The sequence below is a fragment of the Mizuhopecten yessoensis genome, unplaced genomic scaffold (genome assembly GCF_002113885.1).
Source record: "Mizuhopecten yessoensis strain PY_sf001 unplaced genomic scaffold, ASM211388v2 scaffold716319, whole genome shotgun sequence".
Taxonomy (NCBI): Eukaryota; Metazoa; Mollusca; class Bivalvia; order Pectinida; family Pectinidae; genus Mizuhopecten; species Mizuhopecten yessoensis.
Genome location: NW_018480057.1, coordinates 171,755 through 192,976, shown reverse-complemented (window position 1 = coordinate 192,976; position 21,222 = coordinate 171,755). Strand labels below are relative to the sequence as shown.

At 35.6% G+C, this 21,222-nt stretch overlaps 1 protein-coding gene across 2 annotated transcripts; it reads right to left on the bottom strand.

Annotated features, from left to right (window-relative positions):
- Positions 1-564: 564 nt before the first annotated feature.
- LOC110442994 (aldehyde dehydrogenase, dimeric NADP-preferring-like) lies at positions 565-19,598 on the bottom strand. Of its 2 annotated transcripts, XM_021486917.1 has the most exons (14): positions 19,257-19,595; positions 15,811-15,954; positions 15,164-15,259; positions 14,131-14,266; positions 13,706-13,791; positions 13,049-13,212; positions 12,483-12,609; positions 10,500-10,603; positions 8,766-8,895; positions 8,238-8,308; positions 6,855-6,970; positions 5,602-5,731; positions 3,304-3,439; positions 565-1,115 (listed from the first exon to the last, which is right to left on the bottom strand). In XM_021486917.1, exons 1-14 carry the CDS (start codon positions 19,272-19,274, stop codon positions 1,077-1,079), a joined length of 1,497 nt encoding a protein of 498 aa, XP_021342592.1. In that variant the 5' UTR covers positions 19,275-19,595; the 3' UTR covers positions 565-1,076. The 2 variants fall into 2 exon arrangements, with proteins under 2 accessions (XP_021342592.1, XP_021342593.1); XM_021486918.1 differs by lacking the exons at positions 565-1,115; positions 3,304-3,439 and adding an exon at positions 3,867-3,978 and having other exon boundaries at positions 19,257-19,598.
- Between the last annotated feature and the right edge of the window lie 1,624 nt (positions 19,599-21,222).

The window sequence follows — 21,222 nt, the reverse complement described above, 5'->3', positions numbered from 1 at the left end:
GAATAGACAATGGACGTCAGACACTGCACCATAGCGTTAACTTAATTGATCATGTAAGCGAGGTGAGCAAGCAAAAATACACAGCAGGTATTCTTATTAATTGATAAATTATTGCACGTTAATGTTTATTCATTTTTTTTAATCCAACAAAAATTTTCCTGAAGTAACAAAAACAAAAACAAAAACTTCTGATAAATAGCACTATAGAGATACACAAATTTTCTATCAGAGTGTAGATATCGACTCAGCAGCTATTTTGTCATGATCGATACTTGGGATGTGCTGGTGCTGGGGATTAGTCTATGAACCCGATCAAACTTAATTTTCCACCTCGACTCATTCTACATATTTTAACATTTCTATATAAGCATTTTCACATTTCATTCCTCAGGGTATAAAAGATGTACCCCAATGATAAATCAGTGCATTTGAGATGAAATGATAAATTAAATTGACAGATTAAAACTGAACACTGTACACAACTCAGCAAAATAAAATAAAATAAAATAAAATAATTTATTAATCATATTTGCCAACTCTCCCTATTTAGGAAGGAGACTCCAATTTTGGACCCTAAAATTTAGCATTTTCAACCAGTGAATTTCCTTAAACTATTCCTATTTTCTAAGATCTGATGATTTTACCTAAAAGAACAGATCAAACAATACCATTTAAATGTGTTATTTTTTCTCTAGGGTGTACATACACATTTTATTTATGCAATAAATTCTGAGCATGCACAATCTGTCCAATGGAAATTTTAAAAAGCTGGCAAGTATGAGTAATTTGTTGGCAAGTATGAGTAATTTGTTTTAATTATTGCTAACAGAGTACACTCCCTTGAATAACTAAGAGTACAATACAATGTCCTGAATAAACACATAAATGACACTTAAATCACTCATTATATACCATTACAGCCCTGTTACACAGAGGTGTCACGTTTCCACAACAATTCTGAACACATTGTCATGTTTCCTATTCCAATTACAGTTTCTGGCACTTTTTGTTCCCATACTATTTACCACATCAAAGATAATTCCCACCACAGTTTCCAGCAGTTTGTTACAAAATTCTCACTTGAAAGATGATAATATCTTCTCCAATCCAACTGCCTGAAATAATAATTAAACACACATTACATTTTAAATACGCCAACATACCCTGCCTCCGGCGCACATACACACATAGAGGCATGTCCGTAAATGACCTAAGCTGTTGATAGGACGTTAAACCCTGTACAACTAACATTATTGTGCATTATGTATTACGTCATTCAAGCAAACCTTATTATTACTGTTACCAGGTTAGACACCGTATTTTTAACCTTATACCTGCATTTTTGTATTTAAATTTGTTCTGATGACTACACGCCTCATGTGTCGAAACTAGTCAACATAAACTTGGATTAAAGCCGTTATACCCAGCATGACATTGTCATGGTCATTTTTTCCTTTTGAACATTTTTACATGTTTACATCATGTCTAGAGATGAATTTTGTACATATAACTTGAATTGATATCATGTACAGATTACAGAACCAAACTTTCCTGTACAAGAACCAACATGAGAAATGATATACTAAATATATATATTGCTGGAATATTTTTGCATTTACCTTCTTAGTGTGAAAATATGAACCTGATGAAATATTGACATACTACGAAATCCATCAGTATTCTGTCACTAATTAATTGTACACTATATTCTTTGTATTTTTATCTCTTGTTTTATGGCTGTTCCTCAATTATTTCTTCTTCAAGTTACACAGAGATAGATTCCCAGTGAAATGTTTGTTATTATCTAATTCTGGGCCTTTAACTACCTAAGGATTATAGAGCACTTCTTTTAATGTAGCCATGATGTTAACTTATTATAATGGTAAATCAACATCAATAAAATTTAACTTCAAGAACGATTACTAGTTTTTCTAGTGATTGGAAAAAAGAGATCCCAAAGGGATCTTGGCGCCCAGCACTGAACCATCTTAATCGGTTCTACGTAAAACTGATCCCTATCTCTTCTTTTCCCTTATCTGTTGTATTGAGCCATGTAAACAGAAAATCCACTGTGTGGTAACTTCTGATCAAATACTTCTACTGCTGTGTATGCCATTGTTCTTTAACAGCGAGGTTGTCATTTGATCTACATGTATTTTCTAACACAATACTGAATGTGTAACAAAAGGTGAAACTTGAGAAAAATCTCTCTATTTTTTGTTCTTTCAGAGAAATAGCTTTAACAAACTTGAGCTCTAACGTTTCACAATGAACGCGTATCAACAACATTGGTTTTATGATCAGTCCCACTATAAAATAGGCACAACATGTACTTAAGACCATGGGGAATCTACATGTGAAATTTGAGAAAGATCCCTCCTGTAATTTCTGAGAAATAGCGCTAACAAACTCTAACTCTCAAAACTCAAGATGGCCGTCGCCGTCTGTCTGCCATCTTGGTTTTCATATCAGTCCCAAAATTTTTATGTAGAACAAAGGGCGAAGGAGAATCTTCATGTGCGATTTGAGATAGTTTACTCAAGTGATTTCTTAGATAAAACACTAACAAGAATTGTTTAAGAACAGATGTGAATATATTCAAATACAGTAGATTGATTTTCATTCTAAATGTTCCATTAACAAGATAAACAGACAACTTTCTTAAATATAGATCAGTTATTTCGACTTCGATGGCACTGACTTAGACAGTCTAATCTAATTCTGTGATACTACTTACAAGTATGGATTCCTCAAACACTATCTTACATGCATAAAATTCCTGATTTCAAACTTGTATAGATTTTATTACAAAAAGAATTTAAACATTCTTATTTAAACTAGATCTTCACATTGCTCCCTTTTATTGATATGTCACATGGTATAAAATGTCAATAAATTGGAGCAAGTGAAGATCCAATTTTAATTAGACTGAATTTGAAATAATTAGGAAATCATAGATGATTAAATATGTGCAACTTGAAATATATATGAATTCATCGCACAGAAATACAAACAAAAGTAAGGATACATGTATATATATATATGAATTCTGTTTCACAATAACACTAGAGGAAGTCAAATGTAAACATAACTTCAAAATTATTGGAAACATGCAGGGAATATCAAATGAGCTCTAATGAACACTGCTGAAATCATACACAATATACTATTCCGTCTTTGCGTAACATAGATTGTGATGACCAACGTTTATAGAATTTGTAATATTTCTAAATTTTTAACAAGAATATAAGATTTTTTGGCGAAAAAAGTCCAGATAAACTTCGAAAACACAGCAAATATTACCTTTATAACAACAGCAATTATTGTTCCAAAGATGAAATAAGGAAAAATGGTCATTAATCCAGACTTTCTTAGTTTCTTGGCAGACACCCATGTAATAATATTAAGCTTCTTGTCAGTGAAGGGTGGATATCGCAAGCTGTATGGACAGAGAAAACATTGGTCACTGCATGCCTAGACAACAGAATGTAAACAGAACCCATGTTGATAATTCAGACACGCACAACACACAGACTGTGAGTTAGGACTAAACAAATTAAACGTCTACTTCAAAATGCATAAAATTTGGCCAATAAACACCCAACAGCTCAAAACATCTGATTTATTAGTCAAAAAAATACTAAAACTGAAAATTTTGAAATAGAAATCCTAACAGTACATTTTTTAATGTAACAAGTAACATTTTAAAATATTTAAGACAAAAATATTCAAACAGGGTAGTTAAAAGTTATTACCAGGTAATAATAAAAATTCTTTCTTTTGAATATGTGTTATATCATTTAGTCACTAAATAACCCAAATTCATATGCGTGTCTGTATCATCAATGGACAAATTTTCAAATCAATATTTACCAGACTCATCAAGAGAAAAAGGAGAAGAATCCTTTCCTAGGAGACTTATTGCTGACTAACTGGACCATCCCTAATTTTTGATCAGTATAAGGTGGGTAGCGCAGTCTGTCAAATATAAAGTGGTACTGGACGGTTCAGTCTTTTGTAGCAGCACATGCAGCAGAGGTATGTGATTTCAATGTCCTCTGATATTTTGCTATTTTCTATTCAATGATTGTTTGTTGGTGTTTTCTTAAGAATGTAATCTGGAGGCAGATCAGAATTCAGGAATGTGTGATGCATAGTCTTTCTGTTAAAAGTAAGTTCTCCATCAGTAACATTTGCCTTTCTTTCCAACCTCAAAGTGAGGAGAGGCTCATATTAATATATCCCCCTCCCCCATCATTACCTCACTTTGCCCATGATCTGTAACCTTTAGACCTTGACCGATGACTACCAGAATCTAATAAGGTGTAGAACTCAATGTAACCATACTATGGTGTGAGTATAAACTCAATTTATTTAGGGGTGTGCGATATCTTTTACACAAGCTTTTTACTTTTAAAGTGGTTAAGTTTAATCTTTTCCCATGACCTTTGTTTGACCTTTAAAACGTCATCAATGACCACCAAAATCTAATCAGGTGTAGAAATTGATATATCTTTACTATGGTGTAAGTATGCTTTAAATGTTTTATGGGGTTCATGAGATATCTTGTACAGAGGCTTTTTACTACGGAGGGGCGTACAAAGGCACTGACAAAGCAATTACTATATACTCCCCTAACTACATGTAGGTACAGGGTATAATAAATAAAGATGACCTATGCACTTTCCAGGTCTCAAATGTACATTATTAAATTCTTCAAGTCAAAGTACTGGAAGTACTGTGATGAAAAACTGAACAAAAACATTTATGAAGAAATTTTGCTACACACATAGTTCACCTTACTATGGCATATGTGAGACTGCGCTCTCACACTTCTTACCTTTCAGCTCCAGGAGTACCCTTTGGGAACCATAAACAGTAAGGGCATTTTGTATTGTGCTGATAATATTTAACAAGTTTCACCAAAATTACTGTGAAATCAAGTTATTTTTGTGGGGCCCAAATCTCGTTATAAAACAAATACTGGTAGTCATACTATAACTTAGAACATTTCTATTTATGAATTCCCGTTAGAAATTTTACAGGATTTCAATCATTAACAAAAAAAAGTTTCAATTACAACAACAAAGGCCATAACTCTGTTATAGAGAGATGGGAGACCAAATTTCAGTATATGCAACACTCCACCTCCCTAAGATACACAAAAAAGGTAGGTCAATTAATGCAGATGTCATGAAATGGTAAAGAAGTTATGATCTGGACAAATTTTTGTATCAAAAATGAACAAATGATAATTGTATTAATCTGTATATAGTCCATAAGGCCCTATTTCAGTATGCAACAATCCACTGTCTCTCGTTACTTAAGTACAACAAGTTTGGTGAATGTACCAGATAAAGCAATCAATCTGATGAGGAAAATGTTTGGTATCGAAATGAAACAAGGGACATAACTCTGTATACTGTTGGGGTGTCGGAGCAAATTTCGTCATGAAATACATTGCCTTCCCTAGATAGTGTGTGAACACGGATCAGAAAGGGAAATCTGAGAGGATTTATACCCCATACAAACATCAGCATTCAAGTTCTTGAAATCAAACTTTAATTAAACTAATTTTTAAAAGATACAAAAAATATTTACCTGTTTACCGATTCCATTTTGAGCTCTTTTTGTAGAACAGACCTTCGATGTGAGAAAGTTTCAAATGTAAACTTTCCGTGATAATTCCCAGTACCACTGTTTCCAACACCACCAAATGGCAGAGTTGACACTGTGAAATATTAACAAAATATTCCTTTACAAATCCTTTTAATTTTCAATGAAAAAAAAAGGAAATACTGTGATTCTGTAAATGGCACATTTTCACATAGAGATGCTCCATTTTTTGGCCAAGGATTTTTTTAAATAAATAACAGGAAATATCAAATACACGTTGAACTTTTCCAAACTATTTTATTGAAGCAAAGAATATTCTGTATAATTCTCTAATTATGGCTCAAAATTGCAAATTTTTCAGCAAGTGTTAATATAAACCTGTTATACGCTACATATATATATTGCATGTAATCTGTTTTAAATCACATAAATTGACAGAACTTCTCTCTCTCATTGTCATACTCTGCTGCCAGTTCCTCTAAAACATCTTAAAGTGCATACAAAATTAAACCCTTGAAACCAATAATTTTACTTGCAGAAGCCAGAAGAGTCCTGTTCACAATTTGGCTTAATGTTAACAACAGACCAAACAAGTTGAGGAGTTTTTGCTGAGCTAGCTATATTATGTAATGACAATAAGAGGAATGTATTTTCTCTCTCATATTCGGTCATGTAAGATAATGCTGGCCATGTAAGATAGCCATGCTTGTTAAGTCTATCTTACATGGGTGTGATGTCACAATGGCTCAACAATGACGTGACGTCATAAATTTGGAAAACACTGATGCCATAATGCAGAAAAGGCAACATGATGAAATTAGAACCTTTTACGATATATTTACTGTACACATTAGAAAGATGAGATTATTATTTCTGCCCAAAGTCTGTTTGCAAATATTGGGTATGCTTAATCTCGCTGACGATTTGTTTTCGTCAAAAAAGCTCAGGGGAAAAATTGATATTTTCAAAATGGTGGCCAGTCCAAACGCATTTTCATGGTTTCTGAGCTTATTCTGGTAGTTCGAATGAGAGAAAAATACTCTTTCATGCCAAAGGGTGTAGGATAGGGAAATTCCACCCTCGTTTTTTTTCAAATTTGCAAAACCCTCGGGTGAAATTTCCCTATCCTACACCCCAGGACATGAAAGAGTCTTATAATCTTTATCCTCATAAATGACATCAGTAAGTAAACTGGGAACAAAACAGCAACCATTTGGTAAATCAAACCCAAAACTTACATCCTGCTTGCATGAGGACATCGTTGACACACAGACTTCCACTGCTGGTGTTATCGGCAAAGTTGGCCACTGTGTCTTTGTCGTTGCTAAACACATACATGGCCAATGGCTTCTCCCTGTAAAGGAATACGTAACAGTTGTGTACAGGGTTCTGATCAACTTTACTTACGGACTGAAGTACATCTTAATAGTATGTGCTAGGTATGAAACCCAGCTTCTTACAAATATATATTCCATGATGCGCCATAGCACATCATGAAGAATATGTTTGGGAACAATATGGTTTCATACAATCCTAAATGTCAAGTACAATGTATATGCAATTTAACCTCTATAATAATAATAATAAGTATATACAACATTTGATATAGCACCCTAGCTAGCTAACATTAGCCACTGTAAAACGCTTTACAGTACATAGATATACAATTGATACAATTAGCATATACATTAATCAATACAATTTGTTTTTGAGGAATTTGCAGGAGCTGCCTTATCAGGCTCCTCTAAGTGGCTTCTTTTGGTTCATGATGCTTTCTAAGCAAACTGTTTTATCAAATGATGGAACAGCCATATTTTTCAGGAACAGCTTCATCATGTTTTCTATGGTTACCATTTTCATCAGGCGTCAAATTGAAGCAAAGTTTTGATCTAGTGTCATGCTGCGATTTGTTTTCAATCACTCTAACAGTATGATGGACAGACCCAAACAGTTTCTGGTTTGAAAACATTCTAGTTTAATATGTGTAGAAGTTCTTGCTCTTATGCATTTATAACAACTTTTTGCATTCATAGGTTTATTTTTAGGCTGTACAACAAAATGAAAATAGACTCTATATTTAATCAAAGTGACGACACACAGCATGCCTATACTAGTAGATGTACACAAATAAAAATAGTATTAAATAAAGACTTTTACACATGGAGACGTATTAGCATGGAGCAAAATTTATTATACCTAATTTATAGAAAAGACTGTTGTAACTTTGTAATTTAGTGATGAATAAAATTTGTTATCTTTTTTCCACCAATTTTTACCTGTAATCGATTATGGGAAATAGAAATTGATTGATAAACAATTTATCTATTATCGATCAATTAATCGATTACCGTATTCGATAATTGTCCCATCACTAACAATTATAGCAGAATATTTGGTGAGAAAATACTTTATCTTTCTTTTTCATCGTTTATTCTCGAACATTTGAAACGATGTAACAAAAATGTAAGCAGTATGTAGAAAAGCAAACATAAACAGTTATACCACGACCAACATATTCAAGATTTTCATGATAATGCCTATGATTGAACATGTGCTCACACACAATGCCCTGGATACCTTCTTCTTGATGTCAAAGTGTTTAAAACAGCCGACCAACTTACCTACTGTTGATGTAGTCTACGGCAGCCCTGGCGTCCTTCACAGGCATGATTGGCAGAATGGGTCCGAAAATCTAGACAAAGTTAGTAAAATTTATTCATAAAGTAGAACTGTCGCAAGAATGGCAGACTTGTGACCTCTGCCAAGAAATTAGGAAGTAGAGGATCTTACACCAGTGTTCATGTCATTTTGAATTGACAAGTTCAATAATTTGATGTGACATGATGATGAGCCTTAACTACATGAAGTGTATAAAATAAAAAAAGTAGCACCTGTAATGGCGTAGGAATATGTTCCCAAGGTTTTGACCAATCACAGCACCTTTAGGTTTTATTACACGTGTGTAATACCATATTTATGACATGGCCGTATGACATAGTAAAATGGTTCCATTATGTGATAAAATTTCTTTCAAGGTTTTGAAACAATAGCGCATTTCCCCCTAGATATGGGAGGAAACTCTTGAGGTCGTGAAAGGAGAGGACATGGCCCAAAGTTATAATATCCCATGAGGCTCATTTTTGACATACCTCGTCCTGCATTGTGATGTCGTCAGGGGTGACATCAGTCACAACAGTCGGGCCCATTAAGTTATCTTTCTCATCAGATGGTCCTCTGATTGCTATGTTTTTGGAGCCATCTACCAATTTCTTGAGGCGTCTGCAAAAAAATATCCAGATACATGGCATACCGTATTCATCAGAATAATTGCCCCACCTCCAATTACTACCTGTCGTTAGTTTCTTTGTAAAAACAAATGTCAACAATCTGTTCCAGTCCCCAGGTTCATAAAAGTTAGCAGGATAATATTTACCTCGTCAACTGCAGTAACATATATATATATATACTAACAATTTAACAGGAATTGTCCAATTTTACATTAGTGACATCTTCTTAACAACGAGTAATCCATTAACAGCAGCAACCGTAACTTGGCAGGTAGGAAGAAAATCATTAGTGTGGATTTTGAGCAAAAATAGTGTTCAAATGTGTGGTAACTTAGTGGCATATCAAAGATTACTACAGGCAACACTTCCAGACATAGTAGCATCGAGGAGGGGAAGGCTATGGGCGGGCATTCTGTCATTAAATAGGGAGCAGGGGGCTTTGACAGACTTTCCGAGCAATCAAATTTGAAGTTTCTTCTCTAAGTCTGTAAAAAGCAATCTCATGTTCTGGTGATCACTCTGCTGCTTGAGTCTATGGACCCCAAAAAAAACATATTTTATAAGATTATATATATACATTGTATTGCCGAGTCATTTGTGACTGAAATGCCTTGTCTTGATATTTGTATAGACTTTGGGTTATGTAAAAAACACATATTTATCATATTAAACAGGATGATAGAGCCAAAGTCAATTCAAAAGTCAGTGGTTATTTAGTGGGGCGCCGCGCCTGAGCATGGATACCCAAAGTATGCAGGGCGATTGATGAACATATTTATCATGTTTTATTTATCAGGGTAAACAAAATAGTTCTGATACTTTGAATCTAAATCAGAAACAAGTTCTGTGTAATTGTGACAGGAACTATTATCAGTGTCACCCAAACAACTCCTGCTGTATGAAATGATGTGTCACAAAATATGCCATTCCAATCATGCCAAAAGAACTTAACTTATAGACGTCACAGATAGATCTTAAATTGTACAACTACATTCCTCCTTACATTTTGTTTAACTCATTCACTCTTACCTATTTAAACTGGACTTGCCCAGTCTTTGATTTGGTAAGGTTCAAATGTGAAAATATCAATGACGTGAATACTTTTCCTTATGAAGTCACACAGTAACCAATTTCAAAAAAAGCTCTCCAGACAAAGCTGTTGAATTAGAACCAGAAGTTCTAATTGTATTCTAAATTACATACAATTATCAAACCATATTTATCCAGAAAATATAAATGTATCTAGGGAATGGTCTCTTGCATAGTATTGCATAATGTAAAATGATTTCTAATGCAATCTGATTAAACCATATCTTGATCGACACTCTGTCCACTCTGTCCACTCTGATGAAGCAGAGTGTAGTTCACAGAACGGAGTGGAGATGATCAAGGTATGATTTTAATCAGATTGATTTCTAATGGTACTGATTTTCTGAAACATACTTTTAGTGTATGCTTAAGCATAATAACAAACATGTATGCTGACTGTATGCTACTGATCATGACGTAACATTCATCTCCGAGTGTTTTTGACAAGATGTTATATATACATAGTAAAAATGTCGTAGCAGAATTAAACATATTGATGTTACTTACTGAAAGTGGCGTTCATTGACGATACGACTATAGTCAGCAGATTTTTCAACTCCATCAGGATAAAACATAGCAATGGATTCCTTCAGCTTTGTAACCAACTCATCCTGAAATTTTTGCCCCAAAAAAGTATTGTCAATTTTTTCATATATTTATAAGGATTCCGTTTTATTTCAGATTGATATCACTTGACACTTAATCTTTTGGTTACGTTTTAAAATTTAAACATAGTTTACACTGCCAGTAGTACCTAAAATTCTTTTGATGCAGCGGTTTCTATCAGATTTCAAGTTGCGTGTATTTAATACAAAGTAGTAATTTCAGTACATTTCATAGAACCCTATTAATATTATCATTCTATTACTAGTTTCATGAAAGTAGCAGGTGATTTATCCGCAGTTGGAAGGTATTTTTCTCGCTACTGGCTAGAAATGAAACCCTAAATATCTAAATATGTATAATTATCAGATAAGACAAGTTTCCCTGCCTGGATACCATTATAACACACCTTGGTAAAATACCAACTGCTTGCTACAGTCTCTGCTAGAGAAATGTTCTCTATAGCTCAATAGGTAGAGCATCAGTAAACCTGTGTGTAAGGGGCCCTGGGTTCTATCCCTGGTGGAGACATTGTATGATCTCTGTTACATATGTATATCGGTACTTAACCCTTTCACCCCTATGCAATTTAGTAGACTCTCCCCTGCATTGATCTGGATGAGTTCATTATGGTCTACAGTGGTGAAAGGGTTCATCATCAGTTTGCATGTTTACCACTGGGCCTCTTTCTGACAAACCTTCAGACAGTTTTCTATCTTGACCTACTTTTAACAGAAGACATCTGAAATAGGTTTCTTACTTCGACCTTTTTCCACACATGTACATCACATACTATAATCTCATTTCAGACACTATACTGGTTTCCTACCTGGAGTGTATTCAAGATCTTAGAGTCTATGTCGATCTATGGTGATTTTTATCTTGAACTCTATTCTACAAATTGTCTACAAAGATTTTCAAAATATTTGAGACCTAAGAAGTTTAGTCACCATTTAACTACAAAGTTTGTTTTCTACATTGTAGCTTCATATGCTCAAAGTTCTAAAGTATGTTGCAAGAAACTAAATTAACAGACCTTATAGGGCGATTTTGAAAAGAATGTAAGTTATTCAAGACAAGCAGGAATATAGTGTGAGAAGAGTGTATATATAGAGTCTATGATTGGATTAGTCCAATTTTGTTTAACGTCCTATTAACAGCCAAGGTCATTTTTAGTTAGGATGTGCCTCCATGTGTGTAGTGTATGCGTGCTTGCGTGTGTGTATGCAGGAGACGGGGTATGTTGCCCTGCTTGCCTACTTGTGATAGTGCAGATCTGATGCCGACTTTATAGTGCTATCTCACTGAAACAACATGAAGAAGGCACTCAGCACAGCATTCCGCCCGGTCACATTATACTGACAACGGTTTAACCAGTTGTTGTCATTCCCCTTAATGCTGAACCTTAAGCAGGGAATAACAAAGTTATTAAGGACTTTGAAATGTCCCGGCCTGGGGATAGAACCCATTGCCTTCCTCATCTGGGCGAACGCTCAACATTAAGGCCAAAAGTGAGGTGTTGCCAAGCAAGGCGCTAGGAAATAAAAAGTAGTTAGAAAGAAAGATAAAGATCCCAAATATTGCAATGGGCGCAGCAGATTTATTTTGGTCATTTTTGTGTCCCCAAATAGAAGACACCAAAGCAAATTCCCAATTTTGCAGGGGGTTCCCTTATTAGTCGCCTCCTACGATACATGCAGTGAGTAACAGCGTGTGTATTCTTTTCCCGAACCCCAACCTGTAGGGATGAGAGTCTATGAACTTAAGCACACAACTTGACATCATTCTGACAAATACATAATTCTGATCTGTCAGTTTAAACAGATTCACTACAAGGACCTTCAGACACATGATATATTTAAGAGCCTATTCAGAAGGACAACATACTTGGACATCCTTCTGACACATGACGTAGTCTGGGGCGATGCAGATCTGGCCGGAGTTACATGTCTTGCCCCACAGTATTCTGTTGGCCACTGCACCCAGGTCACAATTGCGGTCAACAAACACTGGGCTATAAACACAGAATTTGCATATCATTTTACACATGTGTGTATGAAAACAAATTGCACACAAATCTAAACAACTACAAAACTTTAAATGCAAAAAAAAAAAAAAATGACCGATACAGAAATATATAAAAAGGCAACCAGGAACTTTGTCAGAAGTGAAACCATATATATGTGTTCTAGACATACGCTGGTGTAAAATTCTTTAAAACACTCTAATTTGTTTTTACTGTTAATTACATACCTACCGGCTGAGACTATTTTTGAGTAACTACTTTATTCTACTTTATTTTAATATTACTGTTTTAAAGACTACACCATATCTTTTACAACAGTTCAAGCATCTGTCCCTTCCGAAACTACCTCAGCTATCACATAAATGTTAAATATACCCACACAAGTCTAGGCTCAGGGTATTAAAGGTCATGGTTATAGATTGTTTACCTCTTGCCTCCGAGTTCCAGGCATACTGGCGTTAGGTATTTGGTGGCAGCCTGCATCACAATGCGTCCCACTGTTGTACTTCCTGTGTAGAAGATGTAGTCAAACCTCTCGGCCAGGAGGGCTGTCGTCTCGGTAACACCGCCATTGATGACCTTGATGCATTCCTGTCAACAGTGGAAATACAAACACAGTATACTTTGGTGAATGTTTTGTGAAAGTGCCCTGAAAAAGCCAGACAAAGGGTAAAACCAGTTGACATAACACAAAATTAAATTAAAGAAATTACCCTACTACTTTTGTGACCGATTCCTAGTGCTGAACCTACTCTAGTGCTTTTGTGACCGATTCCTAGTGCTGAACCTACCCTACTGCTTTTGTGACCGATTCCTAGTGCTGAACCTACCCTACTGCTTTTGTGACCGAGTCCTAGTGCTGATTCAAAATTTTAGTTAGCATCACACACAGTAGACATAGAAATTCTAATACAATATTTTGTATGAGAAATCCATTTTGTTCTGCACTAGGGACAATGTCACAAGATATGTTATACTTTACAGTAGAGCATACTACTCTAAAACAGATTTGTCTCCAAAGCCCGGACACAGTTGGGAAAAATGAAGACAAATGCTCTATTGTCCACCAATCTTCACTACTTACATTGTCCATGTATTTGGGAAGCAGGTCCCCCAAAACAGCAGCTGTTGCTGGGGCAACCTCAGACGGTTTCACAATTGCACAATTTCCTAAAACAGAAAAAAAGCGCTACAATAAAGAAATTGTATATGTATATCTTTTGAAAGCTCATAACAGATTTATTGATAATACTAACATATCAATGTATCGACTATGGCATCTAAATTACTGGTCATATTGGTGATCATTTTTTCTGGGTATTTCAGCCAGTAAACCGAACTTGCTCAGCCATTGACATACATCCTGAAACAAAGTACAAAATCGAGAGAAAAGTTATTTAAGAAACTTTACAAAACTTTATACAACAGTTTATATAAACTAAAGAGTGGTAAAATGTGAGACCTGCTTTTTCCTTTAGTGTCAATGGCCATAAACACAACAGAGTTTACCTGCTGCTAGTGCTCCCACCAGGGGCAACAGAGTGATCTGTATGGGGTAGTTCCATGCTCCTATGATCAAGGCTACACCAAATGGCTCTCGTTTGATATAAGCTTTGTCCATCATGTTCATTAGACCTTTCTTCACCTAAAACCAAGCAGAATAACACTTTTTTGTATTCAAAAGAAAAGAAAACAAGAGGCCCAATGGGTTTGTAGAGCTTTTGTGCACCCAAATCGTGTAAGCTAAGCAGACTGGATAACCTTATAATTATTATACAATTCTTGTGACCTGTAAGCTGCATGTTGGTCAAGCTTGTTAGTTGTAATATTCTCAGCAACAATAAGTCCGATTTGATGTTCAACTTTTTGTTAAAGAATCTGTTTTTAATAAGTTTGACCTTATTGACCTTGTGACCTTGAAAGTAAAGCAATATGTCATTTATATGAAGAAAAGATACAGCACTCCATACAAAGTACCCAATTGCCAAGCTTTTAACACAATATGGCCAATGTTGACCTTTGACCCACTCTAATAAATGCTCAAGATTAGCTTTGACCTTTGTAATTCATGGCTTAAAATTGTTTTTACCTTTGATCCCTGGGCAAATGTTACAATGATATTATCTACGATCCCTTGTCATTACATATACTTTGGCCATAAGGATACAGACCCGAGGTGCTAGGCAACACTCTGTCTAACATATACAGAAGGGTTCATCAATTTAGAAGATATTGTCTGACCAAGCTTTACAATAATTTGACCTTTGACACCTTGCCTTGACCATGACCTTCAGGTTACAGAGCTGCGTGTGTGAAAGTACAAATCATCTAGTAACGATTAATAATTTAAGCTGTAAAATTTGAAGATTAAGAAAAGTTCCACCATTGGAAGATATAGTCCTCACAAAATTGTATGGACACACATACATGAGATGATGCAGGCATGGACAAATGTGTAAGCACGTATGATGATACATGCACCTTAATGATGATACATAAATGTTAAGTAAAGATACGTAATCTTCCGATGATAGTTACCAACCTTTTCAGGTTTCATCCATTCATCCAAGTTGTTCAAGGTCTCAACCAGATCGTTTTTACAGTAGTCTATCTCAAAAACAATGGATTCCATTTTGGGCTGAAAATGATATAAAATTAGATGAAGTATGGAGCTTGTATGGCAGCCTTCAGACAAAAATACAGGACATGACATGGGAAGGGTGAAATTTACACTGCACAAAAACAGACTCTACCAGTTACAGCGAAAGTCGACTTGGCAATAGTTTCTTAGTATACGTTTTACTGTTCACAACCAAGGATTGTAACAACTCCACGTAGGAAGTGAGAGGCGATTGAAAATTTGTGACAAGTTCGTAATATTTTCTCATAGGTAGATCATTAAGATATCAAATGTTTTATTAGTTTATACATTATTTACATGTTTCTTCAAAAAGAATGAATGCAATCATTATTTATAACAATAGTCCCGTTTCGAGGAAGCCCTTATACCTATATATACACTCAACAACAAATAATTGTTGTACATTGTAGTATACTTTTGCATTCTTAATGCATGAAACTTCCAAAAACAGTACAAAACAGACACCAAGTTAGCTGCATATATAAAGATAAGTTTTTAAACCTAAAGATTGATTTGAAATATTACATAATGATGCTCATGTTTTAAACCTTTTTCAAATCCTTGTTGAGAGCTTCTGAAAGCTTGTCTTTGTTTTCATCCAGGAACCGGACTAGGGAGTTTAACTGCTGCTTCCTCCATTGATACGTCTTGGTTTTGCCAGTATGAAAAACTGTGCGCATGGAAGTGATGATCTGTGTACACAAAGTAAAAACAGACAATTAACCTCAGATAATATGTTACAATGAACTATTGCATCTTCATAAATAAGGCCTAAAACCATGTAACCATTGTGAAATCCATGCTCAGATGGTCTGAAACCATGTTACCATCGTCAAACCCATCCTCAGATGGTCTGAAACCATGTTACCATTGTCAAACCCATCCTCAGATGGTCTGAAACCATGTTACCATCGTCAAACCCATGCTCAGATGGTCTGAAACCATGTAACCATTGTCAAACGCATGTTCAGATAGTCTGAAACCATGTAACCATTGTCAAACGCATGTTCAGATAGTCTGGAACCATGTAACCATTGTCAAACACATGTTCAGATGGTCTGAAACCATGTAACCATTGTCAAACGCATGTTCAGATAGTCTGAAACCATGTAACCATTGTCAAACGCATGTTCAGATGGCACGAAACCATGTAACCATTGTGTAAACCATCCTCAGATGGTCTGAAACCATGTAACCATTGTCAAACCCATCCACAGATGGTCTGAAACCATGTAACCATTGTCAGACCCATGCTCAGATGATCTGAAACCAGATAACCATTGTCAAACCCATGCTCAGATGGTCTGAAACCATGTAACCATTGTCAAACCCATCCACAGATGGTCTGAAACCATTTAACCATTGTCAAACCCATCCTCAGATGATCTGAAACCAGATAACCATTGTCAAACCCATGCTCAGATGATCTGAAACCATGTAACCATTGTCAAACGCATGTTCAGATAGTCTGGAACCATGTAACCATTGTAAAACTAATCCCCAGATGGCATGAAACAATGTAACCATTGTCAAACCAGTCCTCAGATGGTCTGAACCCATGTAACCATTGTCAAAGCAATCCTCAGATGGTCTGAACCCATGTAACCATTGTCAACCCCATCCTCAGATGGTCAGAAACCATGTAACCATTATCAAACCAATCCCCAGATGGCATGAAACAATGTAACCATTGTCAAACACATGTTCAGATGGTCTGAAACCATGTAATCATTGTCAAACCCATCCTCAGATGATCTGAAACCATATAACCATTGTCAAACCCATCCACAGATGGTCTGAAACCATGAAACCATTGTCAAACCAATTCTCAGATGGTCTGAAACCATGCAACCATTGTCAAACGCATGTTCAGATGGCATGAAACCATGTAACCATTGTGAAAACCATCCTCAAATGGTCTGAAACCATGTAACCATTGTCAAACCCATGCTCAGATGATCTGAAACCATGTAACCATTGTCAAACCTATGCTCAGATGGTCTGAAACCATGTTTCTATTGTCAAACCCATCCTCAGAGTTGTGTAAGGAGACCTGTTTTTATCATCACATCGCCTCTGAATAAACAATACCTAATTCTTTATTTACCATCAATCTGTTTTTGGGTTATTGCTATTGATTGTTATTGTGATTTGTATTGAATAAACCTTGGTGATGCTGTAAGTACAGAAACAAGAGATTTCAGAGGGATCTTGGCGCCCACCATTTTAAATTTTCATTTAAGTTCTTTGTCAGTTCGATCTTTTCTCTTCTTTCCTTCTTATCTGTTTGATCGAGTCATGTTAACAGTAAATGCACCTTGAAGTAACTTTTGATTTAAACTTAATACTGATGTGTATGAAAGCCAACCTTCCAAGTGAGTTTGTCATTTCACATATTTACTAGTAGTACTTAATGTGAAACAAATAGAATCGATCATTGCAATATGAGAAAGATCTGTTTAGTTCTTCCTTTCGCCATTTTGTTTTTATGATCAGTCTCAAAATATAACATGTACAACGAGGGATCAAGGGGAACCTATACATATCAAATTTGAGAAAGATCCCTCAAGTTATTCCTGAGAAATAGTACTAACAAACCGTCAATGTCAAAAATCGAAGATGGCTGTCGATAGGCCATTTTGTTTAACTGATCAGTTTCAAAAGTAAACATGAACTATAAAGGAAAATGGGGAACCTGCATATAGAATTTGAGAAAGAACCCTCCAGTATTTCCTGGGAAATAGCACCAACAAACCTTAACTGTCAAAATCAAAGATTTTTTTATTCGATCAGTCTCATACAAAAATATGTATAACTTCATACCAAGGGGAAACTACACAAAAATACTAAGAAAGATCTCTCCAGTACTTCCTGAGTAATAGCCATAACAAACCTTCACTGTCAAAATCCAAGATGGCTGCCTGTCGGCCATGTTGTTTAACTGATCAGTCTCAAAAGTTGCCCTGTACAACTACGGACAAAGGGAAACCTACATATAAAATTTGAGAACGTTCCCTCAGGTACTTCCTGAGAAGCAGCCATAACAAATCTTCACTGTCAAAATCCAAGATGGCTGTCTTTCGAAGAAGAACAGCTGTTGAAATAGAATCCATCCCGGATGTGAGGTATATGGATAAGGTGATTCAAACCCTCGGGATGAAATGTTGAGCAGAAGACCCTCGGCAAAGCCTCGGAGCTCCTGCTAATTACCATAATGAAGTCATGAAATAGCATGCTTATGGAAAATGTGACAATTCATATACATAAAGAATATGATGCTTGAAAAATGATTATATCACATATCTTTATATAGTTTCGATAATGATCGGTTTAACCACAGACTTGGATAACAAATCTAATCTAATTTTGTGGTTTAACAAAATATACTTATCAGTGCTCAATATATATGCATAAAGCCTATTTATTTGACTTTGTGACACATCACATGGCGAGTCCTTTCTATGTGCTAAAACACCAGGAAAATCCAGTTCCTTCATATCTATAATATTTGATTTGTGAAAATTTAATTTTGGGTTAAATATCGCCAAAATTGAAGCCCTCAGAAATAACCCCTTGTGCTAAGGCAAATTTTCTACCGAGCATAATGTTATTTTTTTCCAAATGGTAGAAGGAGGTCGAAAACCTATAGATAATACAAATGCCTCCTCCTGCATCTTTGATATTTCTATAATCCCCACTACTAAGAACATCCTACATTTTTTTGGTTGAACCAGTTTCGACACCAGAACAGTTTGGTTCACTATCTTATTTCAACTCTACTTTCAGTGATTAGAATACATTTCATGTTTATTTAAATCGGAAATTACAACATAGCAGACCGCCAATGAATCTGAAACGACCCTTACACTATCCTTGAAATCTTTTCACAATCCCACATGAAACAAACTACCCTAAAAAAAGGAAAGCGCGCGGACGATCACAAACGGATCATTCATTTAATCCTACTGGATTGTTCATTTACAACACGAATTACCTCACTGTAGCTCGCCATTGCTGCTGTGTGTTGTCAGCCGTCTGTGATAGATGTCAACGCCTGTAAAACCACACGGTCAAAGAATGATACCCGTGTTATCTTAACGGGTTCGTAGTCGACTCGCAACAACCCAGTTTATGACTTACAAGCGTTTAACGGATATTGTAGTTTATATATAACGTGATAAGATAATCACAAATTAGGGAATGGGAATCCATGAAAGATTGTTTGGAGTTCTAACGCATGACATCTCTCATCACGATTATTTGATCTAAAATATGTGAGCTGACACAAGAACAGCACGCAAGAAACAATGCATTCCAGTCAACGACGCAGTAAAATACACGAAACGTACGAGTTATCTCCCGTTGAACGACCACGTCACGCAATATTATCAAATTTCTTTTCTAATTAAACTATGTATACAACATATTTCGCACATGACTGAACAAATCAGTAGTTATTTTTGCAAAATCAAAATATCCTTTCATAATCCCTGGATCTTTTCGTAACAGCCTTTTTTTTTTTTTTTTTTTTTTTTTTTACATAAAACCACGGTTAGATGCTATCCAAGTCCGTGATAAAACCTACATTAAAAATTCTATTTTAAAAATATTTCAAGTATTACTTTTAGTAAAGGGTTTTGGCCACGATTTTTCATAATCTCATATTTTACGGTCATGTGATGTAATGATATATATATTATATCACGGAATTAGATTAGATTGTTATCTAAGTCCGTGATTAAATGCATAATTTATGTTCAACTTTTTGTCATGTGATATTTGTACTTGATGGAGAGAGCCTATAGTTGGTAGTAAGAACTTGTGCCCAATCCCTGTGAATTTGGATCTAGACAGAGTCGATCGTGGGCGACGAGGTAGCTCGATCAGTTGGTAGAGCGTCCGTCTATAGTTAAGAGGGTTCCAGGTTTGAACCCCCGGTCTGGCCGTGCATTTTCCCGCTCCTACAACATTTTTTTGAATGAACTATGGCGCCTGACACATTGGAGTTAGGGGAAATCCTCTGAATCCGATTAACCGTGTGCAATTCAACATTTCAATCAGCTCTGGATAATGCGTCAATTGAGATGTGTAAACGACTCGACTAACGCAAAATTAAAGCAACCGTATGATAGGTCAGAGACGTATGATATCGTGTATAATATATTATACGTCTCTGGATAGGGTAACTACACTTATTATTGCATATATATCTAGATTTCCCGGCATTACGTCAGCAATAGTAAGCTGGGAAGTCTCTCGGTCGTCTGTTAGCAACGTCAACTCATGATTGACTTCAAGATATATATGTTGGCAGCAAGTAAAATTGGTGTAATCATTTTTTTTAATTCGATAGCTTTCCTCTCATTTTACATTTTAGACATTGTGTTTTTAGCCTATATAAACTTAAGTTAACCCTCGTGTCCCCGTGTACTACCTTAAAACTATGAATGTAAATCTCATGGTTTCTTTCCCGGGATCGTTTTTAATAATTGTCTACTTTCTAGAGATAACACCGATTATAATTTCTAGGATACAACGATCGCTCCCTCAAATAGGACTATGATGTTCGGTAGTTGTTGTTGCATCCTTTTCAAGTCAGATGCGAAGACAAGGTCTAGACTTAGCTTGACTTCTACCAGTTGGTTTTCGGCACTTATGGGGGAGACCGCGGGGTAAGTTCGGCCCCGGATTAAGTCCGACACCCCTGCTAGTTTTGGTCTTGAGCAATTATTTACAAACTTGAGTATCTAAGTACATCATATGACTGGGAGGGACATTCCCAAGTAATAATGTCGAGGAAATGATCTCATTTTTTTAAATTACTAAAAAGGAGAAAGTTACTGTTTGGGGAAAGAAAGATAATTTATGTCATACGTGTAACACACGGACAGCTTCTCATGATGGTAGCATAGCATTGTATTGCCTTTCGTATTGCTGTTAATAATAAGTATATATATACG